General features: G+C 47.2%; 1 protein-coding gene across 1 annotated transcript in view; it reads left to right on the top strand.

The window, feature by feature from the left end:
- Window positions 1-25096, top strand: part of LOC137334354 (collagen alpha-1(VII) chain-like) — a 299572-nt gene that overhangs the window by 257504 nt on the left and 16972 nt on the right. Inside the window, exons 98-112 of the mRNA XM_067999062.1 lie at window positions 1394-1453; window positions 4190-4315; window positions 5694-5765; window positions 6569-6604; window positions 6714-6773; window positions 8380-8424; window positions 8517-8552; window positions 12687-12722; window positions 14790-14846; window positions 14965-15036; window positions 16042-16113; window positions 18239-18274; window positions 21119-21199; window positions 22486-22539; window positions 23879-23932. Coding sequence (XP_067855163.1) covers window positions 1394-1453; window positions 4190-4315; window positions 5694-5765; window positions 6569-6604; window positions 6714-6773; window positions 8380-8424; window positions 8517-8552; window positions 12687-12722; window positions 14790-14846; window positions 14965-15036; window positions 16042-16113; window positions 18239-18274; window positions 21119-21199; window positions 22486-22539; window positions 23879-23932 — 897 coding nt within the window. The remainder of the gene's footprint in view (window positions 1-1393; window positions 1454-4189; window positions 4316-5693; window positions 5766-6568; window positions 6605-6713; window positions 6774-8379; window positions 8425-8516; window positions 8553-12686; window positions 12723-14789; window positions 14847-14964; window positions 15037-16041; window positions 16114-18238; window positions 18275-21118; window positions 21200-22485; window positions 22540-23878; window positions 23933-25096) is intronic.

Below are 25096 nucleotides of genomic sequence, written 5' to 3'. Positions count from 1 at the left end.
AGCTTCCTCGTAAATGCACCAATGCTATTTGCCATGTGGAAGCGAGTTCCACATTCTAACCAAGATGATAAGTTTTGCTGGGTTTATTGTTTTTTTTAATATTGTTCGCTCTCGGTATGTGGGTATCACTGACAAGGCTGCAGTTTATTGCCCATCTCTAACTGCCCTGACTGAATGGCTAACTAGGCCACCAGAGGGCAGTTCAGAGACGGTGTGGTACTGGAGTCAGATATAAGCCAGACCGGGTAAGGACAGCAAGTTTCCTTCCCTAAAGGACATTAACTAACCTTTTTTAAAACAATCCGACAGCTTAAAGGTCACTTTTACCGATACCGGCTTTTTATTTTCAGATTTTTAAACTGAATTCAAATTCTCAAACTGCCATGGTGGGATTTGAAATCATGTTCTACTGGATTATTAGTCCAGGCCTCTGAATTACTAGTCCAATAACACACTCTACCATTCTGTGCCTGTCGGACCCCAACCACCTCACCCAAGAGGCATTCTTCATGTGTGAGCTTGGACAGTCAGAGTTGGTAGACTCTTTGACTTTGGAGGGCTTCGTAAATCAGCTGGAGTAACCTTGGTTGAGGGGCATCACATCTGAGTCCAAAACTGTTCGAACTCAGTGTCCACACGTAGCAGGAATTGCTGGATAGTGATCAGGAGCAAGAATGGTGGCTGATATAACCACCACCCTCCCCCAACCATCCCGGCTTCAAGCCAATAGCAGCACCCAACCTTTGGATGAGATCTAAATAAACCAGCACAGAACACCAGAGACTTGAGCACATAATCCAGACTGTCACTCCCAGTGCCAGTCCCGAGGGAGTGCTGCACTGTCGGAGGTGCCTTCTGCCGGATGACACGTTAAACTGAGGCCCCATCTGTCCTCTCAGGTGGGCGTAAAAGATCCCATGGCACTATTTCAAAGAGCAGGGGAGTTCTCCCCGGTGTCCTGGCCAATATTTAACCCTCAACCAACACCACTAAAAAACAGATTATCTGCTCATTATCACATTGCTGTTTGTGGGATCTTGCTGTGCGCAAATTGGCTGCTGCGTTTCCTACATTCCAACAGTGACTACACTTGGAAAGAAAAAACTTCATTGATTGTGAAGCGCTTTGGGGATGCCCTGAGGTCGTGAAAGGTGCTATATAAATGCAAGCCTTTCTTTTTTAAGGTGGAAACCTGGGACCTTCCATGTCTGAATGGTTCAGCATCACATTGAGTAGTTCACTTACCAACTAAGCAATTGGGGGCACTATTGACCATAACTTAACTTTTACTGCAAGTTCGCTCAGCGGCTGAAAAAAATATTGTATCGCTGACTAGTAAAATGTTGCTAGATACCAGCATTTTGTAACCTCTCTCCAATTTTCCTCAACACAGGGTCAAGCAGGCATTGGGTTGCCAGGTCCAACTGGACAGCCTGGACCTCCAGGACTTAAGGTGATTGTTGTGTTTATTCATTATTATTCCTGTTACGGGTATTCTCTGATACTTTTACCCACAGGGAGTTAAGCCCCTTTGCCTGATTAACTTGTTCCCCTTCACAAGACATCAGCCAAAGCTGTCAGCTGGTGCCGACAGTTCCCAAATAAATGTAAAAATTGGTGGAGAATTAATCAGATTCAGAGAAGCAAGCATTTTGTGGGTGAGTGTTTGAGTCCCACACAAATGCCATACAACCATTGAGTCAATCAGCTAACAGGTAATGGAAACATCTGCTATAGTTTGATGTGTTCTGAGTGAAAAGTGCTTATAATTAGTTCACAGTTGGTTGAGTTGCTTGTGGGAAGTGTTTCTCCCTGGCCAGTGACTTTATGTTGCCATCTTAAGGTTTATTTTAAAACAAGAAACCTGGATGAAGGGGCAGAACGTAACAGGAAACCACCAAGTTTGAAAAGAGGTAAATCAAAAAGTGATTAAGTGATGCCAAGCTTGGCCGTTGGAAAGTCTGTAGATTGCAGGATGAAGAAACGACTGAGAGGGAGAAGGGAATTCCACAGTTTGGAGGGCTGGGGAACAAACGAGTTTGAATGGGGGTGGGAGATGGCCTTGACTTCAGCGTAGTCTCTGAAACAAAGTCTGCCTCAAACCTCCCGAGGATGGTTTTATTAGCCTCTTTACTCTTTAGGGATAATACTTTTTAGGAGATAATTGTGACCTAACCCTCCGGTGATGGGATCAGCCGGCCATTTTGTACCCCGTCCAACTGTACTTTCCATTGAAGCCAACGGGGTGTGAAACGGGTGGTGGATCCGATCGCGTCAGTTTCCCACCGATGGCGTTCGGTTTAAATGACCCCCTCGGCGTTGAAATCAAGCAAGTAACTGACGGGTTAGTGCATTTGTGTTCTTCTGCCCACCGTTTTAAAGCTGGCAGGGTTCGACTCATAACTGATGTATGGGAAATGTAGGCTATGATGCAGTTTACCAAACAAGGAGCAAAGCTTCACTCGTGAAGGACTATGTGAAGGACTATTGTCGGGAATTTCCTTGGAATTTCTTTGTGGTAACTTCGGCAGAAGCCCAGTCTACCCTCGCCGAGGTCCGATTTCAGCACCACCAATTGCGGACAGCTCCAATCAGTGTCTTTACCCCCAAGAAACCAGGCCAAGGATTTCTGCTTCTTCTCACCTCCAACCTCCTATTCCAATGGATCAGGGCGGGGGGAAGTGGGGGTGGGTGGGAGGGGGATGTTGGAGGGGGGTGCAGACAGAAACAGAATGCGGCTTACTGGTCCCCTTCCTCCCTGCCTTTTTTTCCTGGTGGGCGATCCCATCGGGGGGAAACTGTCGCCGCCTGGGTGTGGGTCTGCTCGGGGTAAATACACGCAACTGAGAGAAAAAGGGGGTCTTTGCTGCGTCTCCAAATTAACATTCTAGGAACGCTGGATGCCAGGACCACCCACAAGGCCCGGCCTTACACTGTCCGGAGATTAGTGGGGGGAGCCCTAAGGCAAGAACTGAAGAGGGGCCTCTGCCAGTGTTCTCAGAGAGTGGAATGCAAACTTTTTCAGCTCACAAATGTTTTTATTACAACGGGCAGCTCAGTGGCCACCGCTTTCTCCCACCAACGCAAGCCCCCAAGGCCTCCCATTTGCAAGTTTCATCTGCCACCAACCCCCCCCCGACTGGTGAGACCCCCCCTGCCCACCCAGACTGGTGAGCCGACCCCCTAGATGGGTGAGCCCCCACCAGACTGGTGAGCCCCACCCCAGCACCCCCCCCCCCCTCAGACTGATGAGCCCCCCCCCACCACCCCCCCGACTGGTGAGCCCCCCCACCACCCCCCAGACTGGTGGAACCCAGCCCCCCCCAGACTGGTGGAACCCAGCCCCCCCCAGACTGGTGGAACCCAGCCCCCCCCCCAGACTGGTGGAACCCAGCCCCCCCCCCCAGACTGGTGGAACCCAGCCCCCCCCCCAGACTGGTGGAACCCAGCACCCCCCCCAGACTGGTGGAACCCAGCACCCCCCCCAGACTGGTGGAACCCAGCCCCCCCCCCAGACTGGTGGAACCCAGCCCCCACCAGACTGGTGGAACCCAGCCCCCCCCCCAGACTGGTGGAACCCAGCCCCCCCCCAGACTGGTGGAACCCAGCCCCCCCCAGACTGGTGGAACCCAGCCCCCCCCAGACTGGTGGAACCCAGCCCCCCCCCCCAGACTGGTGGAACCCAGCCCCCCCCAGACTGGTGGAACCCAGCCCCCCCCAGACTGGTGAGAACCCAGCCCCCCCCAGACTGGTGAGAACCCAGCCCCCCACCAGACTGGTGAGAACCCACCCCCCCAGACTGGTGAGCCCCCTCCCACCCACTCTGACTGGTGAGACCACCCATCCCCCCCAGAATGGTGAGACCCCCCCCCCAAACTGGTGTGACCCCCCCCCCAGCCCCCTTAGACTGGTGAGACCCCAACCACCTCCCAGATTGATAAGCCCCGCCCTCCCCCCCCCCCCCCCCCCGCGGAGCCTAGGAAGCCTGCCTCCTTTATGTAAATGGCCCCCGGGGTTGGAAATACAGTCGGGGGTCAACAGGGCCCCTCAGAGATGGATACAAGTGCCACCCCCACCAGAGATGCACCCCCTTCAAGGGGTTTGGGGGTGGGCGACGGCAACTGACTCTAATGTTAAGTTGGTACACCTTTAATATCAGATGGAATAATAAGATTTGTAATCTTTTCAGGGTGACACTGGCTTCCCGGGACCACCTGGTCCTCCAGGGCAACAAGGCTCCGTGGGTATCTCAGGACAGCCAGGCCTAAGAGGTGAAGTTGGACCACCTGGGCCACAGGGACCCGCAGCGGAACGGGTAAAGCAGAGCCCTGCTGGCGGCAACTTTCATGACCTTGCTTCAACAATAAGTCAGATGTTTGCGATTTCTGTTGCCCAGAGTGCCATTGATTCACGGATGGCCAGCTTTCTAATTGCCTGGTAAAGTTTCACTGAAATTGACACGGTTTTCAGAAGACAGCGAATGAAATAAAAACCAGCCGGAGACTCGCAGCAAGGCCGTCGGAATCTACACCGGGAAAAGACGGGTTAACTCTGCAGGATTAGACCCTTCCTCAGGCGAGATTTACATCTGCTCAGGGAAAGTACAAACCTGCTGAGATCTGTTCTCAATTCTATTGAGCTCCCACTGAGATAGAATCTTACAGCGCAGAAGGAGGCCATTCGGCCCTTCGTGCCTGTGCCAGCTCTTTGACGGAGTGATCCAATTAATCTCATTCCACCCCCACCCCCCCACCGCTCTTTCCCCATAACCCTGCGAAATGTTTCCATTTAATGTATTTATCCAATTCCCTTTTGAAAGTTATTATTGAATCTGCTTCCACCGCCCTTTCAGGCCGCGCATTCCAGATCATCACAACTCGCTGCATAAGAAAATCTCTCATCTCCCCTCTGGTTCTTTTGCCAATTCTCTTGAATCTCTATCCTCTGATTACTGCCAGTGGAAACAGTTTCTCCTCATTTACCTCAACTGAATTTTCGATGATTTTAAACCTTAGCATTTTGTTTTTGGGGGGGGGGGAGAGACTTCTGAGCAACATCAGTTTGAAAAGCCGACCATCTAATAAATTCTCCCCATTAGACTGGAGCTCGAGCACCTCTGGGATATTGCTCCATGAGGTGGCGTATTCTGGCTGATGCTGGTTAAAGGGAAGGAATATTCTTCTAAGTGCCTCCTCGTTTCTCAGCGTTACGAGGGAGCACCCTCACGCCAACTCAGCGTCTCTCAGTCACGCTGTGTGCGTTTCAGAATCACCGGTCAGTCGCGAGGAGGGAGCAGACATCTTGTGTAAAACTCCACCGATGGGACTAAAATCGAAAGCTATGGTGTGACGCTAGCAGTGGCATGGCCACAATAGCCCATCTAGCATCTTGCCTAAGTAGCCGTTCTCCACGTGTAAGCCCAGACAGTGAGTGTTAGCAGACTATTCAACCATGGGAGTATCTCAGATCAGCCTGATCCTGTCCTCACCCCAAATTCGATCTCACTTACTTTCCAGAAGGGTTCTCTTGGGTAGTGATTGGGAGCGAGAGCCCTCCCAGGACTTTTCCCCTGGCTAACCCAGGTGTTTGTAAGCAAATTTGTTCAACAAAAAAAAGAACTTTCATATTCCAGTTATTTTCACATTATGCTCAATAACAAGAGTATTTTTTTTAACAATTTATTGTTATTTAAGGGCTCACCTGGGTTTCCGGGACGGGATGGAACAACTGGTGCACCAGGACCCCCTGGACTTCCAGGGTCACAGGTTAGTTAACCCACTGTCCTGTGTTATTGTGTACTTGTGTCAGCCGTGACTCAGTGGGTAACACTCTTGCCTCTGAGTCAGAAGGTTGTGGGTTCAAGCCCCACTTCAGAGACTTGAACACAAAATCTAGGCTGACACTCCCAGTGCAGTACTGAGGGAGTGCTGCACTGTTGGAGGTGCTGTATTTCGGATCAGATGTTAAACTGAGGCCCCGTCTGCCCTCTCAGGTGGACATAAAAGATCCCATGGCACTATTTCGAAGAAGAGCAGGGGAGTTCTCCCTAGTGTCCTACTTAGTATCAATAAAACAGATTATCTGATTATTATCATATTGCTGTTTGTGGGATCTTGCTGTGCGCAAATTGACTGCCACGTTTCCTACATTACAACAGTGACTACACTGCAAAAGTACTCAATTGGTTGTAAAGTGCTTTGGGACACCCTGAGGTTGTGAAAGGCGTTATATAAATGCAAGTCTTTCCTTTACCCCTTCGAAATTTAATATGCATGGTGTACGTCAGATATTAACCCGAATCTAGGTCTTAGGAAATTCCAGATGTTCTGGGCATTCTTTAAAAAGTACCAGTAATCTTGACCCTAAGAATACCAACTGGGTCAGGGTGCTAGGGGTCAGAGGGCAGAAGTCCGACCCTGTTGTCCCCACAGTGACGGAAGGGATCACGGATATTCAGGGCCAGGATATTTAATACAAAATAAAAATTGGACCTAAAAGAAAGCAAGTGGAGTTATGTTAGAATTAAAACTGTGATCTGATTAACTCAAAATTTGAATATTTTATTCAGGGTTTGCCTGGGCCATCTGGATCACAAGGTGACAAGGTAGGAACCAGAATTCAGTCCTTCCTTGGGACTTTATTCCCCTTCATCTCCTCTCATTATTTACCTCTTACTAAGCTGTTATTCCTGTGCTTTTATAATTTCTGTGCAGGGTGAAACTGGGGTTGGAGTGCCCGGTCCGAGAGGAGAAAGGGGAGACCCAGGAGCTAGGGTATGAAACTCATTTTTAGATGTGAATCTTAAGGGTGCGTTTACGCTTTTTAAGTGCAAACTCTTTGACTTGGTACGTCAAAGTTGGAATGTAAATGTGGAGTCAGGTCAATGATCTGGGCTGCGTGGCTCACTTGGGAGCGGGGACTGATCTCCCCAGTAACTGGGGACAGGTTTCACACCCGAAGCTCGTATCCCTTCCCTCGGTGTGAATGAGGCCTTGGGTCGTTTGGATTTCTCAGCTCTCATTTCCTCCCCAACACATGAAGATGTAAGTCAATGTTTAAGCTCCTCCCACCAAATGCAGCAGTTTTTTTTTAATCCCCGAATTTTCTTTGCCGGTCAGCCGGTTTGAGGAGAGCTTCTGACTCCCGTACCGAACAATCCGGCCGCAGAACAAAAAATAAATCGATTTCCGTCCCAACACCCCACCCCCGCTATCTTTGTGTTCGACTGGACTCTACCTGCCAGCTCCCTCATCACCGCCCAAAGTGCTAGGATGTCAAGGCCTTAGAGAGGGAGCAGAGGAGATTTACTAGAATGGTACCAGTTACATGGAGAGCCTGGAGAAGCTGGGGTTGTTCTCCTTAGGACAGAGAGGTAAGGGGGAGATTTGATAGAGGTGTTCAAAATTATGAAGGGTTTTGATAGAGTAAATAAGGAGAAACTGTTTCCACTGGCAGGAGGGTCGGTAACCAGAGGACACAGATTGGACAAAAGAACCAGGGGCTGAGATGAGGAGAATTTTTTTACGCCGTGAGTTGTTATGATCTGGAATGCGCTGCCTGAAAGGGCGGTGGAAGCAGATTCAATAGTAACTTTCAAAAGGGAATTGGATAAATACTTAAAAAGGAAAAATTTGCAGGGCTATGGGTAAAGAGCAGGGGAGTGGGACTAATTGGAAAGCTCTTTCAAGGAGCCGGCAAAAGCACGATGGGCCGAATGGCCTCCTTAAGTGCTGTATCGTTCTGTGATCCTATCTCACTTTAATGTTTGCTATACCACCTAGTGGATAGCAAAAGAAACGGGTCAGTGAGGCTTCATCCCGTGAAAGTTTTGGCAGGTGATGGGGAGGGTAGGTGATGGACGCTGCAATTAATACTGGTGAAATATCATATCTGAGGTTAGTATCAGCCGCAGCTCAGTGGGTAGCACTCTCGCCTCTGATGGCAGAAGGTTGTGGGTTCAAGTCCCACTCCCTCAGTACTGCACAGTTGGAGGTGCTGTCTTTCTGCATGAAATGTTAAACTGAGGCCCCGACTGCCTTCTCTGGTGGATGTAAAAGATCCCAAGGCACTATTTGAAGAAGAGCTGGGGAGTTCTCCCCGGTATCCTGGCCAATATTTATCCCTCAACCAACATCACTAAAACACATGATCTGGTCATTATCACATTGCTTTTTTGTGGGACCTTGCTGAGTGCAAATTGGCTGCCGCATTTCCTACATTACAACAGTGACTACACTTCAAAAGTACTTCATTGTCTGTAAAGCGCTTTGGGATGTCCGAAGGTCATGAAAAGGCTCTATATAAATGCAAGTCCTTTTGTTTTGGCTGGGCATTTGCTTAAAAAAAACTTATTCATTCTTGTCATCATTGGCTCCCTAGGGTGAAGATGGAAGACCAGGCTTGCCAGGAGAACGAGGACTATCAGTAACTACTTCTCTGTTTTAAGTAGCTTTGCATCATATTTTTCATTCCCTACCTAAACTATTATTTTAAACCGTATCCCGTTCTCTTATCAGGGACTTCCTGGTGCTCGGGGAGAAATTGGAGTCAAAGTAAGTGACATTGATAGAGCAGGACTGTAAGTTTTTCTTTAATAGACAAGGTCACAATGGGGTCAGGAGAGGTGGCAAAAAAAAACTCGCTCCAGAGAGCCACCTATTGGCCAGAGGCTGCAACTACATCGTGACGATTGCAAAAATTGAACGGGAATTGTTGACATAGCAATTTTCAATGGTAAATGTCGGCATAAAGGAGTCATCGGGGAAAATCGGGAATGAATGCCGACTTTCAAGCGGTGATGTGGAAGCTGTCACAATTCTGAATCTGACCAGTGAGCTGCGGAGGCCGATCGGGCGTCCCAAGGACACCTCGCCAGGCTTTGGACCACAGAAATGTTGACCAGCTCGGTCCTGGGGGAGGGGCGAGAGGTGAGCCTGGGGGGAGGGGGGGAAACGAGCCTGCGGAAGCGAGGGGGTGGGGGAGGAGGAATGAGCCCGGGGGAGGGGGGGGGGGGGGGTGCGAGCCCATGCCAGCCTGCAGCATTTTTGTTGGGGCCAGGAGGGGAAATCATGCCCCTCTTCCAAGGCCTCTTCGGCTCTGTCACCAGTGGAACCAGTCGGAGTGTGCACAACAGTTCTATCCTAAAACGGCAGTCGGGGTTCCTACGTACGTCATTCCTCTGGCAAGTGAGTCGCTAACCAGAGGTCATTGTTTAAAATAATTGGCAAAAGAACTAGAGGGGAAATGAGAAATCTTTTCACACAGAGGATTGTTAAGGTCTGGAATGCACTTCCTGAAAGAGTGGTGAAAGCAGGTTCCACAGGAACTTTCAAAAGGCAATTGGACATGTACTTGAAGAGGACTAATTTGCAGGGTTATGGGGAAAAAAGTAGGGCTAAATTCTTCCAATCTTTCAAAGAGCTGGCACAGGCACGATGGTCCGAATGGCCTCCTTCTGTGCTGTAAGGTTCTATGATTCTATAGGGTCCCAACTTGCATATTAAAAGGGGCCTACCGCCTGAAACAGGTGGGTGCTTTGGCCGCCCATCAGTAGGCCCCGGAGAAAGTCAGAGTGGACCGATCGGCGGGTTTAACGTGGGTGGTGAGGCTTCCGGCCACATTTTGAGGCCGTAACCAACCGATTTCGGCAGGTTAAAATCGACCTCCAGGGGGTACCGAAAGTCTGAACTAAGAACAGGAAATGCTAGAAGTGCACAGAAGGCCAGTCAGCATCTGAAAGAGAAAAGATTAGCAGTTCATGTTTCAGAGAGGGCCCTCCATCAGAACAGGCAGGCCTGATGAAGAGCCATATTTAGATCATTGCCCTACCTTCCTCCAGATGCCTGGTCAATTTCCTCTCCTCTGTCAGATTTATGTTGAGTGGTAGGGACGGAAAAAAGTAGAACCATTGGTCTTCACCTCTGACGATTTAGGTTTGATTCCAGCATAAGTGAAATTACATTATTCCTTTTGTCTGTCTCTGCTTCCATCTATCTGTCTGTGTGCCAGTCTCTTTCCCCCCTCTCTTGCTCTCTGCCTGTGACTCTCTCTCTTTCTATACTTGCTCTTCCATTTTCTTCCTGTCTTTCATCCTCTCCCTTTTAATCATCCAGTGTCACCCTTTGCCTCTCTCCCTCCCTCCCACCCCTCCCCTCTCCATCTCTTTTTCCCGTCTCTCGCCTCTTCCTGCCTCTCTTTCTCTCCTAGTCTTTCTTCCTCCACCTCACCCTCTCCCTATCTCTCCATCCAATACCTCCACCCCGTTTCCATCCCTCTCCAAATGTACACATGTCTTTGTCTGTCTCCCCTGCCCCTCTCTCTATATGCACGTTCTCTTTTTATTTCTCTCCTTCTTTAGCTTATAACTTAGCTGAGTAGGAAGCAGTCGTTTCATTCTAGTTTTGATTTGCACTTTAACTTTTCGATATATATTAATGACCTGGACTTGGGTATGGAGGGTATAATTTCAAAGTTTGCAGATGACACGAAACTCAGAAATGTAGTAAACAATATGGAGAATAGTAAAAGACTTCAGGAGCACAGAGACAGACTGGTGAAATGGGCAGACACATGGCAGGTGAAATTTAACTCAGAGAAGTGTGAAGTGATACATTTTGGTAGGAAGCATGAGGAGAGGCAATATAAACTAAATGGTACAATTTTAAAAGGGTGCAGGAACAGAGAGATCTGGGGGTGTACATACGCAAATCTTTGAAGGTGACAGGACATGTTGAGAAGGTTGTTAAAGAAGCATATGGGATCCTGGGCTTTAGTGATAGAGGCATAGAGTACAAAAGCAAGGAAGTTATATTAAACCTTTATAAAACACTGGTTAGGCCTCAGCTGGAGTATTGTGTTCAATTCTGGGCACCACACTTTAGGAAGGATGTCAAGGCCTTAGAGAGGCGGCAGAAAAGATTTACTAGAATGGTACCAGGGATGAGGGACTTCCGTTATGTGGAGAGACTGGAGAAGCTGGGGTTGTTCTCCTTAGAGCAGAGAAGGTTAAGGGGAGATTTGATAGAGGTGTTCAAAATCATGAACTGTTTTGATAGAGTAAATAAGGAGAAACCGTTTCCAGTGGCAGAAGGGTCAGTAACCAGAGGACACAGATTTAAGGTGATTGGCAAAAGAGCCAGAGGCAACATGAGGAAACATTTTTTTAAGCAGCGAGTTGTTATGATCTGGAACGCACTGCCTGAAAGGGCGGTGGAAGCAGATTCAATAGTAACTTTCAAAAGATAATTGGATAAATACTTGAAAGGAAAAAATTTACAGGGCTATGGGGAAAGAGCAGGGGATTGGGAATAATTGAATAGTTCTTTCAAAGAGCCGGCACAGGCACGATGGGCCGAATGGTCTCCTCCTTTGCTGTACCTACAATGATACTATGAACTCCTGCAATTAGTCACCAGGTTTTTCTGAGTCCAGAGCTGGACCTGTGACAGACGGGAGCATCAGATCATAGCCCGAGTCTGAGCTTTGCTTTACCACTGATACTTCACTGCAATCTGGATAAATCATGCCTCCACATCACGAGACACCTAAGCTAATTTTAACCTAACCCTCCCGGCGGGTAAATTCGGACGGGGTGTAAAACGTGCGGCCAATCTAATCTGGTCAGTTGCCCGGGTTAGGTTAAAATCAGCCTCGCAGAAATAAGTGGGAAAATGGATCTTCATTTTTTTTTTAAAATAGACTTTTGGGGAAATATGTGGACAGCTCTCTTAAAAAAACCGGGACTATCAGGATGGGCGGAAACCATGCCAGGAATTATTGGTGATTCCGCCCACTTGACCTGTCCACGACCCTCAGTATCAATTCCAGTCTGGTATAATAATCAGGTTTTTTTTAGTCGTTTTCCAATGTAGTAGGGTTGCCAACTCTGGACGTATTCCTGGAGGTATCGTCACATGACCTCTCACCTCCAACCGCCTCGCCCCCACGTTCCCGTCATTGGTCACCTGACACAGCCATTTTCGCAGCACATCATCTTTCCAAGGCAACAGACTGTTCGTTTACCCGATTGGATGATTCTCGGCTGTCAGTCAAACAGCCTATTTTCTCATCGCCGATATTTTTATAACTAATAAATGAAAGTGTTCAAGGAAAATTTTTATTGGCCCATTAATTTTTCTCCAGGGTTGCTGGAAGCAGTGTCCTGGAGATTAATCTTTAATTCCTGGAGACTCCAGGACATCTTGGAGGGTTAACAACCCTAGGATGTAGGCATTGCTGGCAAGGCCGGCATTTATTGCCCAACCCTTGAGAAGGTGGTGGTGGGCCTTCTTCTTGAACCGCTGCTGTCCGTGTGGTGAAGGTGCTCCCACAGTGCTGTTAGGTCGGGTGTTCCACCCGACCTAACAGCACTGTGGGAGCACCTTCACCACACGGCAATGAAGGAACGGCCGACATATGTCCAAGTTGGGCTGGTGTGTGACCTGGAGAGGAATTTGGAGGTGATGGTGTTTCCCATGCACCTGCTGCCCTTGTCCTTCTAGGTGGTGGAGGTCGTGGGTTTGGGAGGTGCTGTCGAAGCAGCCTTGGCGAGTTGCTGCAGTGTATCCTGTAGACGGTACACACTGCAGCCACGGTGCGCCGGTGGCGGAGGGAGTGGATGTTTAAGCCAGGTGCAAGAAAAGCTGGCGTTTAAACTGAAGAATGTCCTCCGTGTGTTTGTGTTTTAGGGTGACACCGGACTGGTTGGACAGAAAGGAGAGAAGGTATGTGAGAGCTTCATTGAACACAGGCGTATTGCATGAAATGTTATCAACCATGTGTGCAGAGGTCTTGCATCTAGGACTTGTCCACCACACTCAAGAATCACACTTCAAAGTGTCACATTTTGTTACAGGTGCAAAACAATCTTAAAAGAAAAAAGAGAGTGTCATTGAGCCTAAAATTTACAGGCAGTTAGAATTGTGCACTGAATGACCTTATACATTTACTACCTGGGCACTGACCTCAAAGGGACAGGCCAGGTTAGCAGTGAAAGGTCACCGTAACAAAAACAAAGCATTTTTGTCCCATTATAGCTTGGTGCCAATTACTTTCATCGGGGTCAATTTTGACTCTTGGGTGACCGACCGGGGGAGTGCGTTGATCGGCCGTTCGTCCCGACGGCGAAGAGGCCCCCCGCCATTTTGAGGCCCCGACCGTGTTTAAATTTGGCAGGCAAGCTGCAGGACGCCAAACAGCTCGTCGGAAACAAGGCCTCAAAATTGGGTCGAGGCAGCCACCAGCAAGAGGGAGAAGCCACAATCGCGGAGGGTTGGGTTCCAAGGGCAGCTGCAGGAACTTAGTGGGTCCTTACATTCGACACTTACCAACCGAAAATGGCAATCGGGGTCCTATTTACCTCACGGGACCCCAATTTCCATATTAAAAACGGGCCCGTAGTACTGAATCGGGCGGGCCCTTTGGACACCCGGTGGTAGGCTGCTTTCAAAATGGAGCCAGCCGCATTGCCGGCGGTAATGTGGCCCCATTGTGAGGCCATTACCATCCCGTTAACCCCAGGAGAAGGCGGTCAAAATCGACCCCAGACTGTCGCAATGCATATGGGGTTTTGGAAGCCAGCTGCGTTTGGAATCATGTTGCCAGCCTAATTCGGTGCAAATGTCGTGATGATTTATTCAGTCGTCTCCAAGACTAGGGACCGGAAAAAGGAGCCAAGTCACAATCAAACAAAATCACAGTGCGGGTGAATTTCCTCGGGGATTTTCCTCACTCTGCCTTAACTTCGGCAGAAACCCCATTTGCACCGGGCTTCTGCCGAACTCCCGCCAAAGTCACGGCAGCGAAGTGGGAGGAGCCCTGAGGAAATTGCCAGCGACAATGTTCTTGTCGCGCGTGACTGGTAATTACTTTTTGAATTTAGCTGACGGCTTGCTTGAGTGAGATCACCAGTCACGGGCCAAGGGTGTGCTACCTCCCGCTAACACATTAGATGCAAAGAAAAGCTCCCTCTATTTTGCCCCAACAATATGCCTCAACAGCAACTTGCATTTATATAGCTCCTTTAACGTAGTAAGACGTCCCAAGGCACTTCACAGGAGGGTTATCAAACCTCTGAAGATGGAATATCTCCCTTTAAGTTGGCAATCTCGCTCGAGAGGTTAGAGTGGGGAACAGCAGAATCGATCCCATTCCATTGCAGTCGGTGCTCCTCTCTTCAGGTTGTCTCTGCGCTCCTCCAATTCCGTCCTCTTGCACATCCCCGATTTTCATCGCTCCACCATTGCCGCTGCGCCTTCAGCTGCCTGGGCCATAAGCTCTGGAATTCCTTCCCTAAACCTCTCCTCCTCTCTACCTCTTTCACCTCCTTTAAGACACTGCTTAAAACCTTCCTCTTTGACCAACCTTTTGGTCACCTGTCCTAATATCTCCTTATGTGGCTCGGTGTCAAATTGTGTTTGATTACGCTCCTTGGAAGGCGCCTTGGGACGTTTTAAAGGCGCTATATAAATGCAAGTTTTTGTTGAGGCACATTGTTGGGGCAAAATAGAGGGAACTTTTCTTTGCATCTATCTACCATATCTGACTCAGGTGTGCTTACTGCTGAGATCAAGTGCTCAAAGTAGGGATAATTCAATCCCCAGCTCTAGCATCTCTCACCTTGATCCACGCAAATTCAGAAAATAGTTTGAAAAACATCCACATTCTCTCTCTCTTCATTGAAAACTTGCTCTTCACATCTGCTACAGCCCTTTTTAAGATACTCAAGTGTCACAGAGACATATTCAGCTTACTGAGGCCTAACAAACACTGACTTATGTTCCCTGGTGCAGGGCGAAGTGATTGCTGTCGTCGGAACGCCTGGGATCAGAGGAATCAAAGGAGAGTTTGTAAGGAATAACATTCTAGAACTTCCTAGAGAAAAAAAATCCAAAGATATTTTCATAGGGGCAAAGGAGGAACCTATGCTTGGGATGCTATTAAACATCTACTGTTGGTTGCTTACAGGGGGAGCGCGGCCAGAAAGGAAGCGAAGGACAAAAAGGTGTGAAAGGAGAAGAAGGACCACGGGGGGAGAAGGTATGTGCTCAGGTGACATCGCTTGACCGGACTAGTAATCCAGAGAAAGCGAGTTCAAATCCCAGCAGGACAGTTTGAGAATTTGAATTCAGTTTAAGTGACCATGAAGCTGTCGGATTGTCGTAAAAACCCAACTGGTTCGCTCACGTCCTTTAGGGAAGGAAACCTGTCATCCTTACCCAGTCTGGGCTTATACGTGACTCCAGTCCCACGCCAACGTGGTTGACTTTTAACCGCCCTCTGAAGTGGCCTAACAAACCACTTCAAACTGCTACCAGTGGTTCAAGAAGAAGGCCCACCACCACCTTCTCAGGACAACTAGGGATGGGCAATAAATGTCAGTGACAGCGCATCCCGAGAACCAGTACAAAAAGAAGCCCGGATGCACACAGACTCTCCTGTTTGGCTGCTGAGATGAAGCTGGCATCACCTGTTAACATGTACAGGTAATCCACACTCTCACAAGGGCTCCCTATTACTGCTTGAGAAATTGAAATGAAAATGTAACTTGTATAGAAATTTGGAGCAGATTTTCCCCGTCTACACTTGGGCGGTAAAGGCAGTCGTATATCCCTCGAACTCAGGGATGATGGGTGCCAATACAGAAGGGAGTATAAGTTCATGGTAGATGTGTGCATAGATGACCATGCAGGCCAATACATGCGAGACATTGTCTATCACAAGGCTCACCTAACCACATTCCTGGGGTACTCCTGTTGATCCCTCTGACATTGCCGTTTGATCTGTCCGACTGGGGCACAGTAGAAATTCAGCACTCAAACCAAATGTCGGGGATTACTCCAGATGTAGGGTTTGGGCCAATATTATGAAATCCGGATGGCCAGCCATCTTTGCTGTCTTCGTTTTTCCAAATCAAATACATTCTCTTCATTGTTAAACTGAGCCTTGAGCAGTCAAAAGGTTCCAACGGATGAGCAAATGGTAACTGCTTGTTTCGGTGGGTTCTTGATCTAAGTGTTGTGTCTGATTTTTTTTCCTTTCAAGGGACCAAAAGGAGAACAAGGAGACAAAGGCTCGATGGGCTTCCCAGGAGCCAGAGGACCTGGTGGACAGAAGGTACTTGGTTGCGTTCTATTACGTTTGTTCAACAGGAGGGCTATGGTAGGAGTAAGTCCATCTTTAGTACTTGAGTCAAGGAGTATAGAGCTTGACCTGGACTTCAACCTTCCAAGGTTCGGATAGTTTCATGTTTCGCTTTACTCTTACACCTTCGTATCGAGAAGCGTTTGGCGAATCTTTTCTCAGTCAGCTGTCCAAACACTGTGCTGCAGACCACATCAAAATGTAACACTGTGTGGTTCTCCCTCTCTGCAGAATCAATGGTGCTGCTTTAAACAAAACTACATTGGGCCAGAAATTGCTGGAAAAATAATGGCTAATTAACGGTGCTCACCATTATTAGTTCATTAAAAAATCCAGTGTAAATATAGTGCGATCCGAACGGTGAGGTATAAAGTCCAATTCACGTCCCTCATCGCGAGATGTGCAATTGCAGCAATTTCTGGCCCAGGACTATCTTGATGTCAATTTTACAGAATTTCCTAACGGTCAGGAAGCAAACACCAGATTCTCCTAAAATACAAACAGAAAATGCTGGAAACAGTCAGCGGGTCAGGCAGCACGTACGGAGAGAGAAACAGAGTTAACATTTCAGGTCCTACCCGGCTTTACAGCACTGGCCGCAGTACCATGAAGTGAACATTTTTATGGCTGTGTTGCTGGCTGCCTTAGATAAGAGCTCATCCACCAGACAGAGTCTTTGCTTCACATTGGATACTGGTGACACTTGCGTTTCCTGACTTCCATTTAAGGAATAAACTTCCGAGCACTGGTGTAACTTTGCTCTACTGGAATTAAAGGCAGAGTGAGGCTCCGTGTTTTGGGCTCTTTCGACAGTTCAGTGGGTTTGTGCACCATGTAATCTTGGATCTTATCGGCCAGGAAGGTCCCAGATCCCATGATAGGTCTTTGATAAGGTGGGGAAGGCCATGGAAGCCAACAGCATAATTGGGTTCAAAAGGTAAATAGATATCCATATCTACAATATATTAAAAATATTATGTCTGCAAGCAAAATGTAATTAATAAGGCTAATGGAATGTTGGCCTTTATCTCAAGAGGGCTGGAATACAGAGGGGTGCAAGTTATGGTACAGCTGTTCAGAGCTCTGGTTAGACCCCACCTGGAGTACTGCGTTCAGTTCTGGGCACTGCACCCCAGGAAGGATATATTGGCCTTGGAGGAGGTGCAGCGCAGATTCACCAGAATGATACCGGGGATAAAAGGGTTAAATTATGAGGACAGGTTGCATAAACTCGGCTTGTATTCCCTCGAGTATAGAAGATTAAGGGGTGATCTAATTGAGGTGTTTAAGATGATTAAAGGATTTGATAGGGTAGAGAGAGAGAAACTATTTCCTCTGGTGGGAGAGTCCAGCACAAGGGGGCATAACCTTAAAATTAGAGCTAGGTCGTTCAGGGATGATGTCAGAAAACAGCTTCACACAAAGGGTAGTGGAAATCTGGAACTCCCTCTCCTAAAAAGCCGTTGAGACTGGGAGTCAATTGAAAATTTCAAAGCCAAGATTGATAGATTTTTGTTAGGCAAGGGTATTAAGGATTATGGAACCAAGGCTGGTAGGTGAAGTTAAGATACAGATCAGCCATAATCTAGTTAAATAGCGGAACAGACTTGAGGGGCTGAATGGCCTACTCTTGTTCCTATGCACTTTGTACCACTTTACTTCCTATTAAATTTTTGTCACATTTTTTGTGTCAACTTTTTCCCCATTGCATTTATTATGGGTTTTTCCTGTGTAAACTTGTCACACTTTAATTACATAACCTGGCCTCCTGGTGGCTTTCTGCCCAGTCTCTCAGTATGTTCACAGTCCTGCTCAGGAAAAGTTCAGACCTTGATCTGTCCCCAGGTGAGTTTTCCTTTCACTCTTGCTCCTCACGTTTTGTGCTTTTTTATCGGTCTCGCTCCTGGGAAGGTTAAGTGAGGTCGGTCGTTCCTGGCTGTGATGCTGCCCATGGTCGAATACCCTGCTGACGCTCACTGTCTCGGTTTACATGTCAGCAGACAGTGTCTGTGGAAGCTATTTCTTAAAAAAATCATGTTTAATCTTTCATCCCCAGGTCCAAAACTTTACTAAATTGTTGTTTGTTTTTGGTTACCAGGGTGAGGAAGGTGAATCAGGAGAACCAGGGAAACCGGTAAGATTTGTGTCGTTTCTTTCTATTCCTTGCACAACCGTAATCTATTTTTCCGTTTTCTATTGCTGCTTGAAGATGTGACCTGTTAACTCATTACTCCACATCGATCGGGTATTTGCGTTGGACTCCCTTTAATCTGCATAACTAGGAAAAATAAAAAAAATAATACATTAAGCACTTCCTTGATCTCGAGATTCTTTCTATCTTTGTCTGACTGGCACAATCCACAAGAAGTGCCCTGTAGTTTATCCTGCCGGTTATCCAGATCAAATTTGGCCTGTAGTTTATCCTATCAGTCACACCCCATCCCGACTAGGACGTATATCGGCCGTTCCTCCATCGTCGCTGGGTCAGAATCCTGAAACTCCCTACCTAACAGCACTGTGGGGGAACCTTCACCACACGGACTGCAGCGGCTCAAGAAGAAGGAGGCCCACCACCACCTTCTCAAGGGGCAACTAGGGATGGGCAATAAATGGCGGCCTTGACAGCGACGCCCACATCCCCGGAATGAATGTAAAAAAAAGATGTTATCCAAACCAAATTTGGCCAGATCACATTCACGTATAGGAATATGCCAGATGTGCAGTCAGGTGTCAGCTATCCCTCAGTGAGCTGCAAGTGAGTACATTTTGAAGTTTTGAAATGCATTTCCGATCCACCAGAGGACATTTACAGTCAGGGTGGTGAACCATGAACAAGTGAGAAAGTATTTCAGCTCAGGCCGTGGCATCTGTTAAACACATTACACCACAGATAATATGCTCTCCACATTCCGAATGTTCATAAGATAGTTTCAGGTGAAGAAGGCCCGCAGGCCCATTTCATAGAATAATAAAATCTTGCAGCACGGAAGGAGGCCATTCGGCCCATTGTGACTGTACCGGCTCTTTGAAAGAGCTATCTGATTAGTCCCACTGCCCTGCAAATTTTTCCTTTTTAAATATATATCCAATTCCCTTTTGAAAGTTACTATTGAGTCTGCTTCCACCGCCCTTCCAGGCAGCGCATTCCAGATCATAACAACTCGCTGCGTAAAAAGAATTCTCCTCATCTCCCCACTGGTTCTTTTGACAATTACCTTAAATCTGTGACCTCTGGTTACCAACAATCCTGGCTTCACAAGTCTTTCCACATTTTTGATCTTGCTTGTCCAGAATACCAATCCTTCCCTCTCCCCATTACAGCTTCTCACAGCTTCATAAATGAGTCCAGGGTCCTGGTCTTAACCACAGTTCCGGACAACCTGTTTCAGCTGTTGAACGTCGTCTGTGTAAAGAAATATTTCCCGGTGTCTCCCTCAAACTTGCCCTTCGCAACCCTAAACCTTTACCTGTATTGGCTGAACTGGATTTTTTTTTAGTTACAATATTTCTGTAATGTTAAATTCAGCAGTTTGTCTCAACATTAATCCAGCAGAGTTAAAACCCGGCTGATTGCTATGGTAATTTGAAGTGTTATTTAGCTGACCCACCATAGATGTCTTGGCAACAGTACTGTTTTCTTTTTGCAAATGACTACAACTTTGAACAGTGGGAAGACCCCACAAAGTCAGTTTGCTAAAATGATCATATTGTAGAAAAGCATCTTGAACCATCGATAAAGATAATCTTCATTATTTTCGAAGAAGAGCAAGGGAGTTCTCCCCGGTGTCCTGGCCGATGTTTATCCCTCAATCAACTTCACTATACAGAAAATAACGGATTATCTGGTCATGATCACATTGCTGTTTGTGGGATCTTGCTGCGCACAAATTGGCTGCCATGTTTCCGACATCACAACAGTGACTACACTCCAAAAGTTTTTTTTAATTTTAAAAGTACTTCATTGGCTGTAAAGCGCTTTGGGAGGTTCTGGGGTCGTGAAAAGTGTTATATAAATGCAAGTCTTTCTTACTTTCTTTCTTTTCAGTCAGTGCTATGGAATATTCATTGTGGGTTCATTAAATCATAAAAGGCGCATTGTCTACATACACAATAAAGGCAAGAAACACGCTCTCCCTATTGGTCCCTCTCTCTCCTTTCTCTGAGTAACCAGTTAATACTTGAAATTCCACGGTGACCAGTCTGGTTTCAATTGGCTTATGTTGAGACAAATGCTGAATTTAACATTACAGAAATGTTACAAGTTTAAAAAGCCTTGTTCAGACATTACTGATAAAGACCAAATCATTACACTGTGCCTTCTTATCTCGTTGCCCTAATGCAAACTGAGAGTGTTATGTTCCAGGTTTACTTTCTCTATCCTGTTAAGATCTGAATGTTGTGGCACCAGAACTGTACACAATACTCCAGCCGATGTATTGTACAGCTTCAAATGTTAAGATGTGGAGCTCCTTAATGGCTGAGTGTGTAAATGCACCATACAGTGTGGCACATGGCTGAGTGTATAAATGCACCATACATTGTGGCATATGACTGAGTGTGTAAATGCACCACAGTGTGACATATGACTGTAAATGCACCATGTTGTGGCAGATGATTCAATGTGTAAATGCACTGCCCGGTGTGGCAGATGACTGAGTGTGTAAATGCACCACATGCAATGGCATATGACTGAGTGTGTAAATGCACCACGGTGTGGCATATAACTGAGTGTGTAAATGCACCACGGTGTGGCATATGACTGAGTGTGTAAATGCACCACACGGTGTGCCAGTGAATCTTAAAGATGGGGAAAACACCAGGTTGTGATCCTTGGTCTCTTCTGATTTAGCCGCTATCAGCTGGGAAAGGCACTGAGTGTCTCTCCGTTCAATTCCCGAGTAGATTATCGGGATATACTGTACTTTGGTATCTATTACTATCTGCTAACCATGTTTTTCTTTGGACTGATTCTTCACAGGGAATACCAGGAAAGAACGGTGCTGATGGAGTGAAAGGAATCCACGGGGAGAGGGGAGAACAAGGGTCTAAAGGTTTCAAAGTAAGTCATTGTGAGCAGTGTAATGGCAGGCGTGTGTGTGAAATCTTTACACTACTTCAACTTGAACTGCGAATGACACTGAGCAGTTAACATCTTGACCGATAAATTGCTCCGCGTGGTCGCCGCTCGTTAGATTTAAATTCACCTGCTAAGTTACCACGTTCTTTTTGGTGGCAATTTCCTTGAACTGTGAGTTCGAATAACAACAGCGTTCTTTCCCGGACTGTGTGAGTGGTGAAAGGATCTCTGAGCAAGCCACACTGTGAGAACCAGGAGGTGCAGTTCATAAACAAACAGCACAGACTAAATGTCCAAAAACTATTAAAATCAGGAGTAATGAGGCTCCACATTTTTAAAAGTTAATTTTTAGTGGCAGAGGATTTGTTTGGCAGTCAATAAGACTTACCACGCTGTTAAAACTTAGTTTAGACTTTAAAAAAATGAGCGTACCTGTTTTGTGGCGAGATTAGTTTGTTTCCAGCTGGGCAGGAGAGCAAGTTGGCGCAGGTCCGTTGATTCCATTGATTGCAGCTGGCAATATCCCTTTAAGGCGAAGCTATCACATTGCTATTAGGCTCACCGTTATTTTAGAAACAATTTTCCAGCCCAATGAATCCTTCCAAGCTTGGGTTGTGTATATACATAGGGCATTTGGAGATGTGTAAAGATGGGATGAATTATTGATACTTCCAGGCCTGTCGCAGGTGGTGGCAGTGATTGGGGGTAATTTGAGGGGGTGAATTGAATCATATTGGCCAAAGTGCACTCTTTCCGTTTAGTTTTTGACGCGTGAGAAGTGTCTGGTGGTGAATTTGGTGAAGTGTCTGGCCTCACCTTGTAGTTTTAAAACCTTTTTCTTCTTAGACTTAAAAACAAAAAGCAGCCCTGAAATTCCACGGGCTGCAATCCCTGTGGTTCTGCCGGGATTCGATCCTGGGGTCCACGTGGCAGCTGCCAGGAACTGCCCCTGCCCAAAAAGTGCCAGGACGGGCAGCAATGTCTACACAGTTACAAGAGGTGGTTTGTACACGTGCCGTATAAAAGAGATGTATACATTTTGAAACTAACTGTTTCTGTTGATACGTTAAAGTACCAGTATACTTGAAGGGCCGGTATACTTGAAGGGCCGGTATACTTGAAGGGCCGGTATACATGAAGGGCCGGTATACATGAAGGGCCGGTATACTTGAAGGGCCGGTATACTTGAAGGGCCGGTATACTTGAAGGGCCGGTATACATGAAGGGCCTGTATACATGAATCGTACAACCTTTGGTTTGTTTTGCAGGGAGAGAGAGGGGTGAAAGGCGCCTGTGGTCAAGATGGAGTGAAAGGAAGTAAGGTAAGAGGCGAGCTGTTTTATTAGTTTGGTTTTATTTCTTCCCAGTTCAAAAAAAATGAAAGTAATTTAAGCTAGAAATGAGGAGGTGGAATATTGGAGTGTGAACTGGTTAATGACTCCAATAAAATGGTCAAGTAGTTTCACATTAACGCGCTAAACTAATGTCACAGACAGTAATTTCTAGATTTTAATTTTTATTTACATGAAGCAAATTTTAAACCCACCAAAGCAGAGTAATAAAGGGGGAAGAAACGATACATCATGAAATGGCAATAACAGTGACGATCACAGAGAGATGGGCCTCAATATTAAACCCCCCCACGACCTCTGGCTCCCTCCCTCCCGATTACCGGGGACCGTCCACAAGGGTCCCCGGCTGCGGCCTCCTGCTGCTGGTTTTCCTGGGAAACGGAAGAAAAAAATCATAACCAAGTCCTGCCTTTAAATTCGGCAGGACCTCCACGTTCCTGGCCTTGCCGAGTTTTCCCCGGGCTACCGTGCTTCCCCCCACCCCCCACCAGTAAATATCGGGGCCGCGAAATCTGACAAAAAGACACAAAATCATTCCAGCGAGATTCGTTGCCCCTCTGCGGCAAGAGGAGGATGATTCTTCCCAGCAGCAGCCTTTAGCGAGCCCTGGTAGTTTTACGTTGGGCCTGCAGCCGGCCACAGGGAAGCCCAAGGTTTGGAACCGGCTGCCCTGGCACAGGTCTGGTGCAAGGTGAATTTTCATCTTCGGCACCTGGACTGTGTGGTTCATTTTCATTCCAACCATTACGGAGGGCAACGTGAGCTGTTTTAGTTGCTTTAGGAACACAGGAACAGGAGGAGGCCATTCAGTCCATCGAGCCTGTTCCGCCATTCAATTAGATCAGGGCTGATCTGCACCTCAAAGTCCATCTACCCGCCTTAGCTCCATATCCCTTGATACCCTCGCCTAACAAAAATCGATCAATCTCAGTTTTGAAATTTTCAATTGACCCCCCCAGCCTCAACAGCTTTTTGAGGGAGAGCGTTCCAGATTCCCACTCCCCTGTGCGTGAAGAAATGCTTCCTGACCATCACCCGAGTTTCACTCGGAAAGCAAAGGCACTCAGGGATTTATAGCAAGAGATGAAGCTGCCGTGGCTAACAAGAATTAACGGAGCAGGCTTCATAGGCCTAATGGCCCGCTCCTGTTCTTTTCTTCCTATTTTACGGGCATGTCCTCATGTCAATGTTCAATCGCCACTGCATCCAGTCCTTCAATAATTTAAAGCAAATCTAAGTCTTGTCTCCCGTGAACCTGTGTTTATTCTGTGTTTTCTTGTTTTCTTGCCTTGTGCGTTTGTTTGTGCAGGGTGACCCTGGCCTTCCTGGGAGACTTGGATTCCCTGGCAGAAAGGGAGATCAGGTAGGAAAACATGGAACCAGTGTTCAAATCAGCTCACAGTCAGTACTGAGCGTCCAACACGAATATTGGGGCAGATCCGATCATTGTTCCATTTAGTCACCACCAAACCACAGCAAGTATTATGAAGCTGATTAAAACTTCCAGACCTCAGTGTAAAGACACAGAGGGACATTTTAATCTTGGCTGATAGCATAAAATGGGCCCAGATAGAGTAGACAGGAAGTACCTGTTTCCCCTAGCGGAGAGTTCAAGAACTAGAGGACATAGTTTTATGCTGATTGGCGGAAGGATTAGAGGGGACATGAGGAAAAACTTTTTTACCCAGAGGGTGGTGGGTGTATGGAATTCGCTGCCCGAATTGGTGGTAGAGGCAGGGACCCTCAACTCTTTTTAAAAAGTACTTGGACCTGCTGTAAGCTGCAGGGCTACGGACCGGGTGCTGGAAGGTGGGATGAGAACGGGCACCTGGTTGTTCTTCGAGCCGGAGCGGACACGATGGGCCGAATGGCCCCCTTCTGTGCTGTATCTTTTCTATGGTTCTATTATGTGCTCAAGCCTCTGGAGTGGGACTCGAACCCTCAACCTCCTGACTCCGAGGTGAGATTACTGTCCAGTGACCGCTGCTGGAAAATGCATACATAAGAACATAAGAAATAGGAGCAGGAGTCGGCCATTCGGCCCCTCGAGCCTGCTCCACCATTCAATAAGATCACAGCTGATCTTCGACCCCAACTCCACTTTCCCGCCCGATCCCCATATCCCTTGATTCCCCTAGAGTCCAAAAATCTATCTATCTCGGCCTTGAATATACTCAACGACTGAGCATCCACAGTCCCCTGGGGTAGAGTATTCCAAAGATTCACAACCCTCAGTGAAGAAATTCCTCCTCATCTTAGTCTTAAATGTCCGACCCCTTACCCTGAGACTATGCCTCCTAGTTCTAGACTCTCCAGCCAGGGGAAACAATCTCTCAGCATCTACCCTGTCAAGCCCCCTTAGAATATTATATGTTTCAAAGAGATCACCTCTCATTCTTCTAAACTCCAGAGAGTATAGGCCCATTCTACTCAACCTCTCCTCATAGGACAACCCTCTCATCCCAGAAATTAATCTAGTGAACCTTTGTTGCACCGCCTCCAAGGCAAGTATATCCTTCCTTAGATA

The sequence above is a fragment of the Heptranchias perlo genome, chromosome 17 (genome assembly GCF_035084215.1).
Source record: "Heptranchias perlo isolate sHepPer1 chromosome 17, sHepPer1.hap1, whole genome shotgun sequence".
NCBI classification, from domain to species: Eukaryota; Metazoa; Chordata; class Chondrichthyes; order Hexanchiformes; family Hexanchidae; genus Heptranchias; species Heptranchias perlo.
Note: the sequence above shows the minus strand (reverse complement) of the source record. Positions and strands in the feature narration are given on the sequence as shown.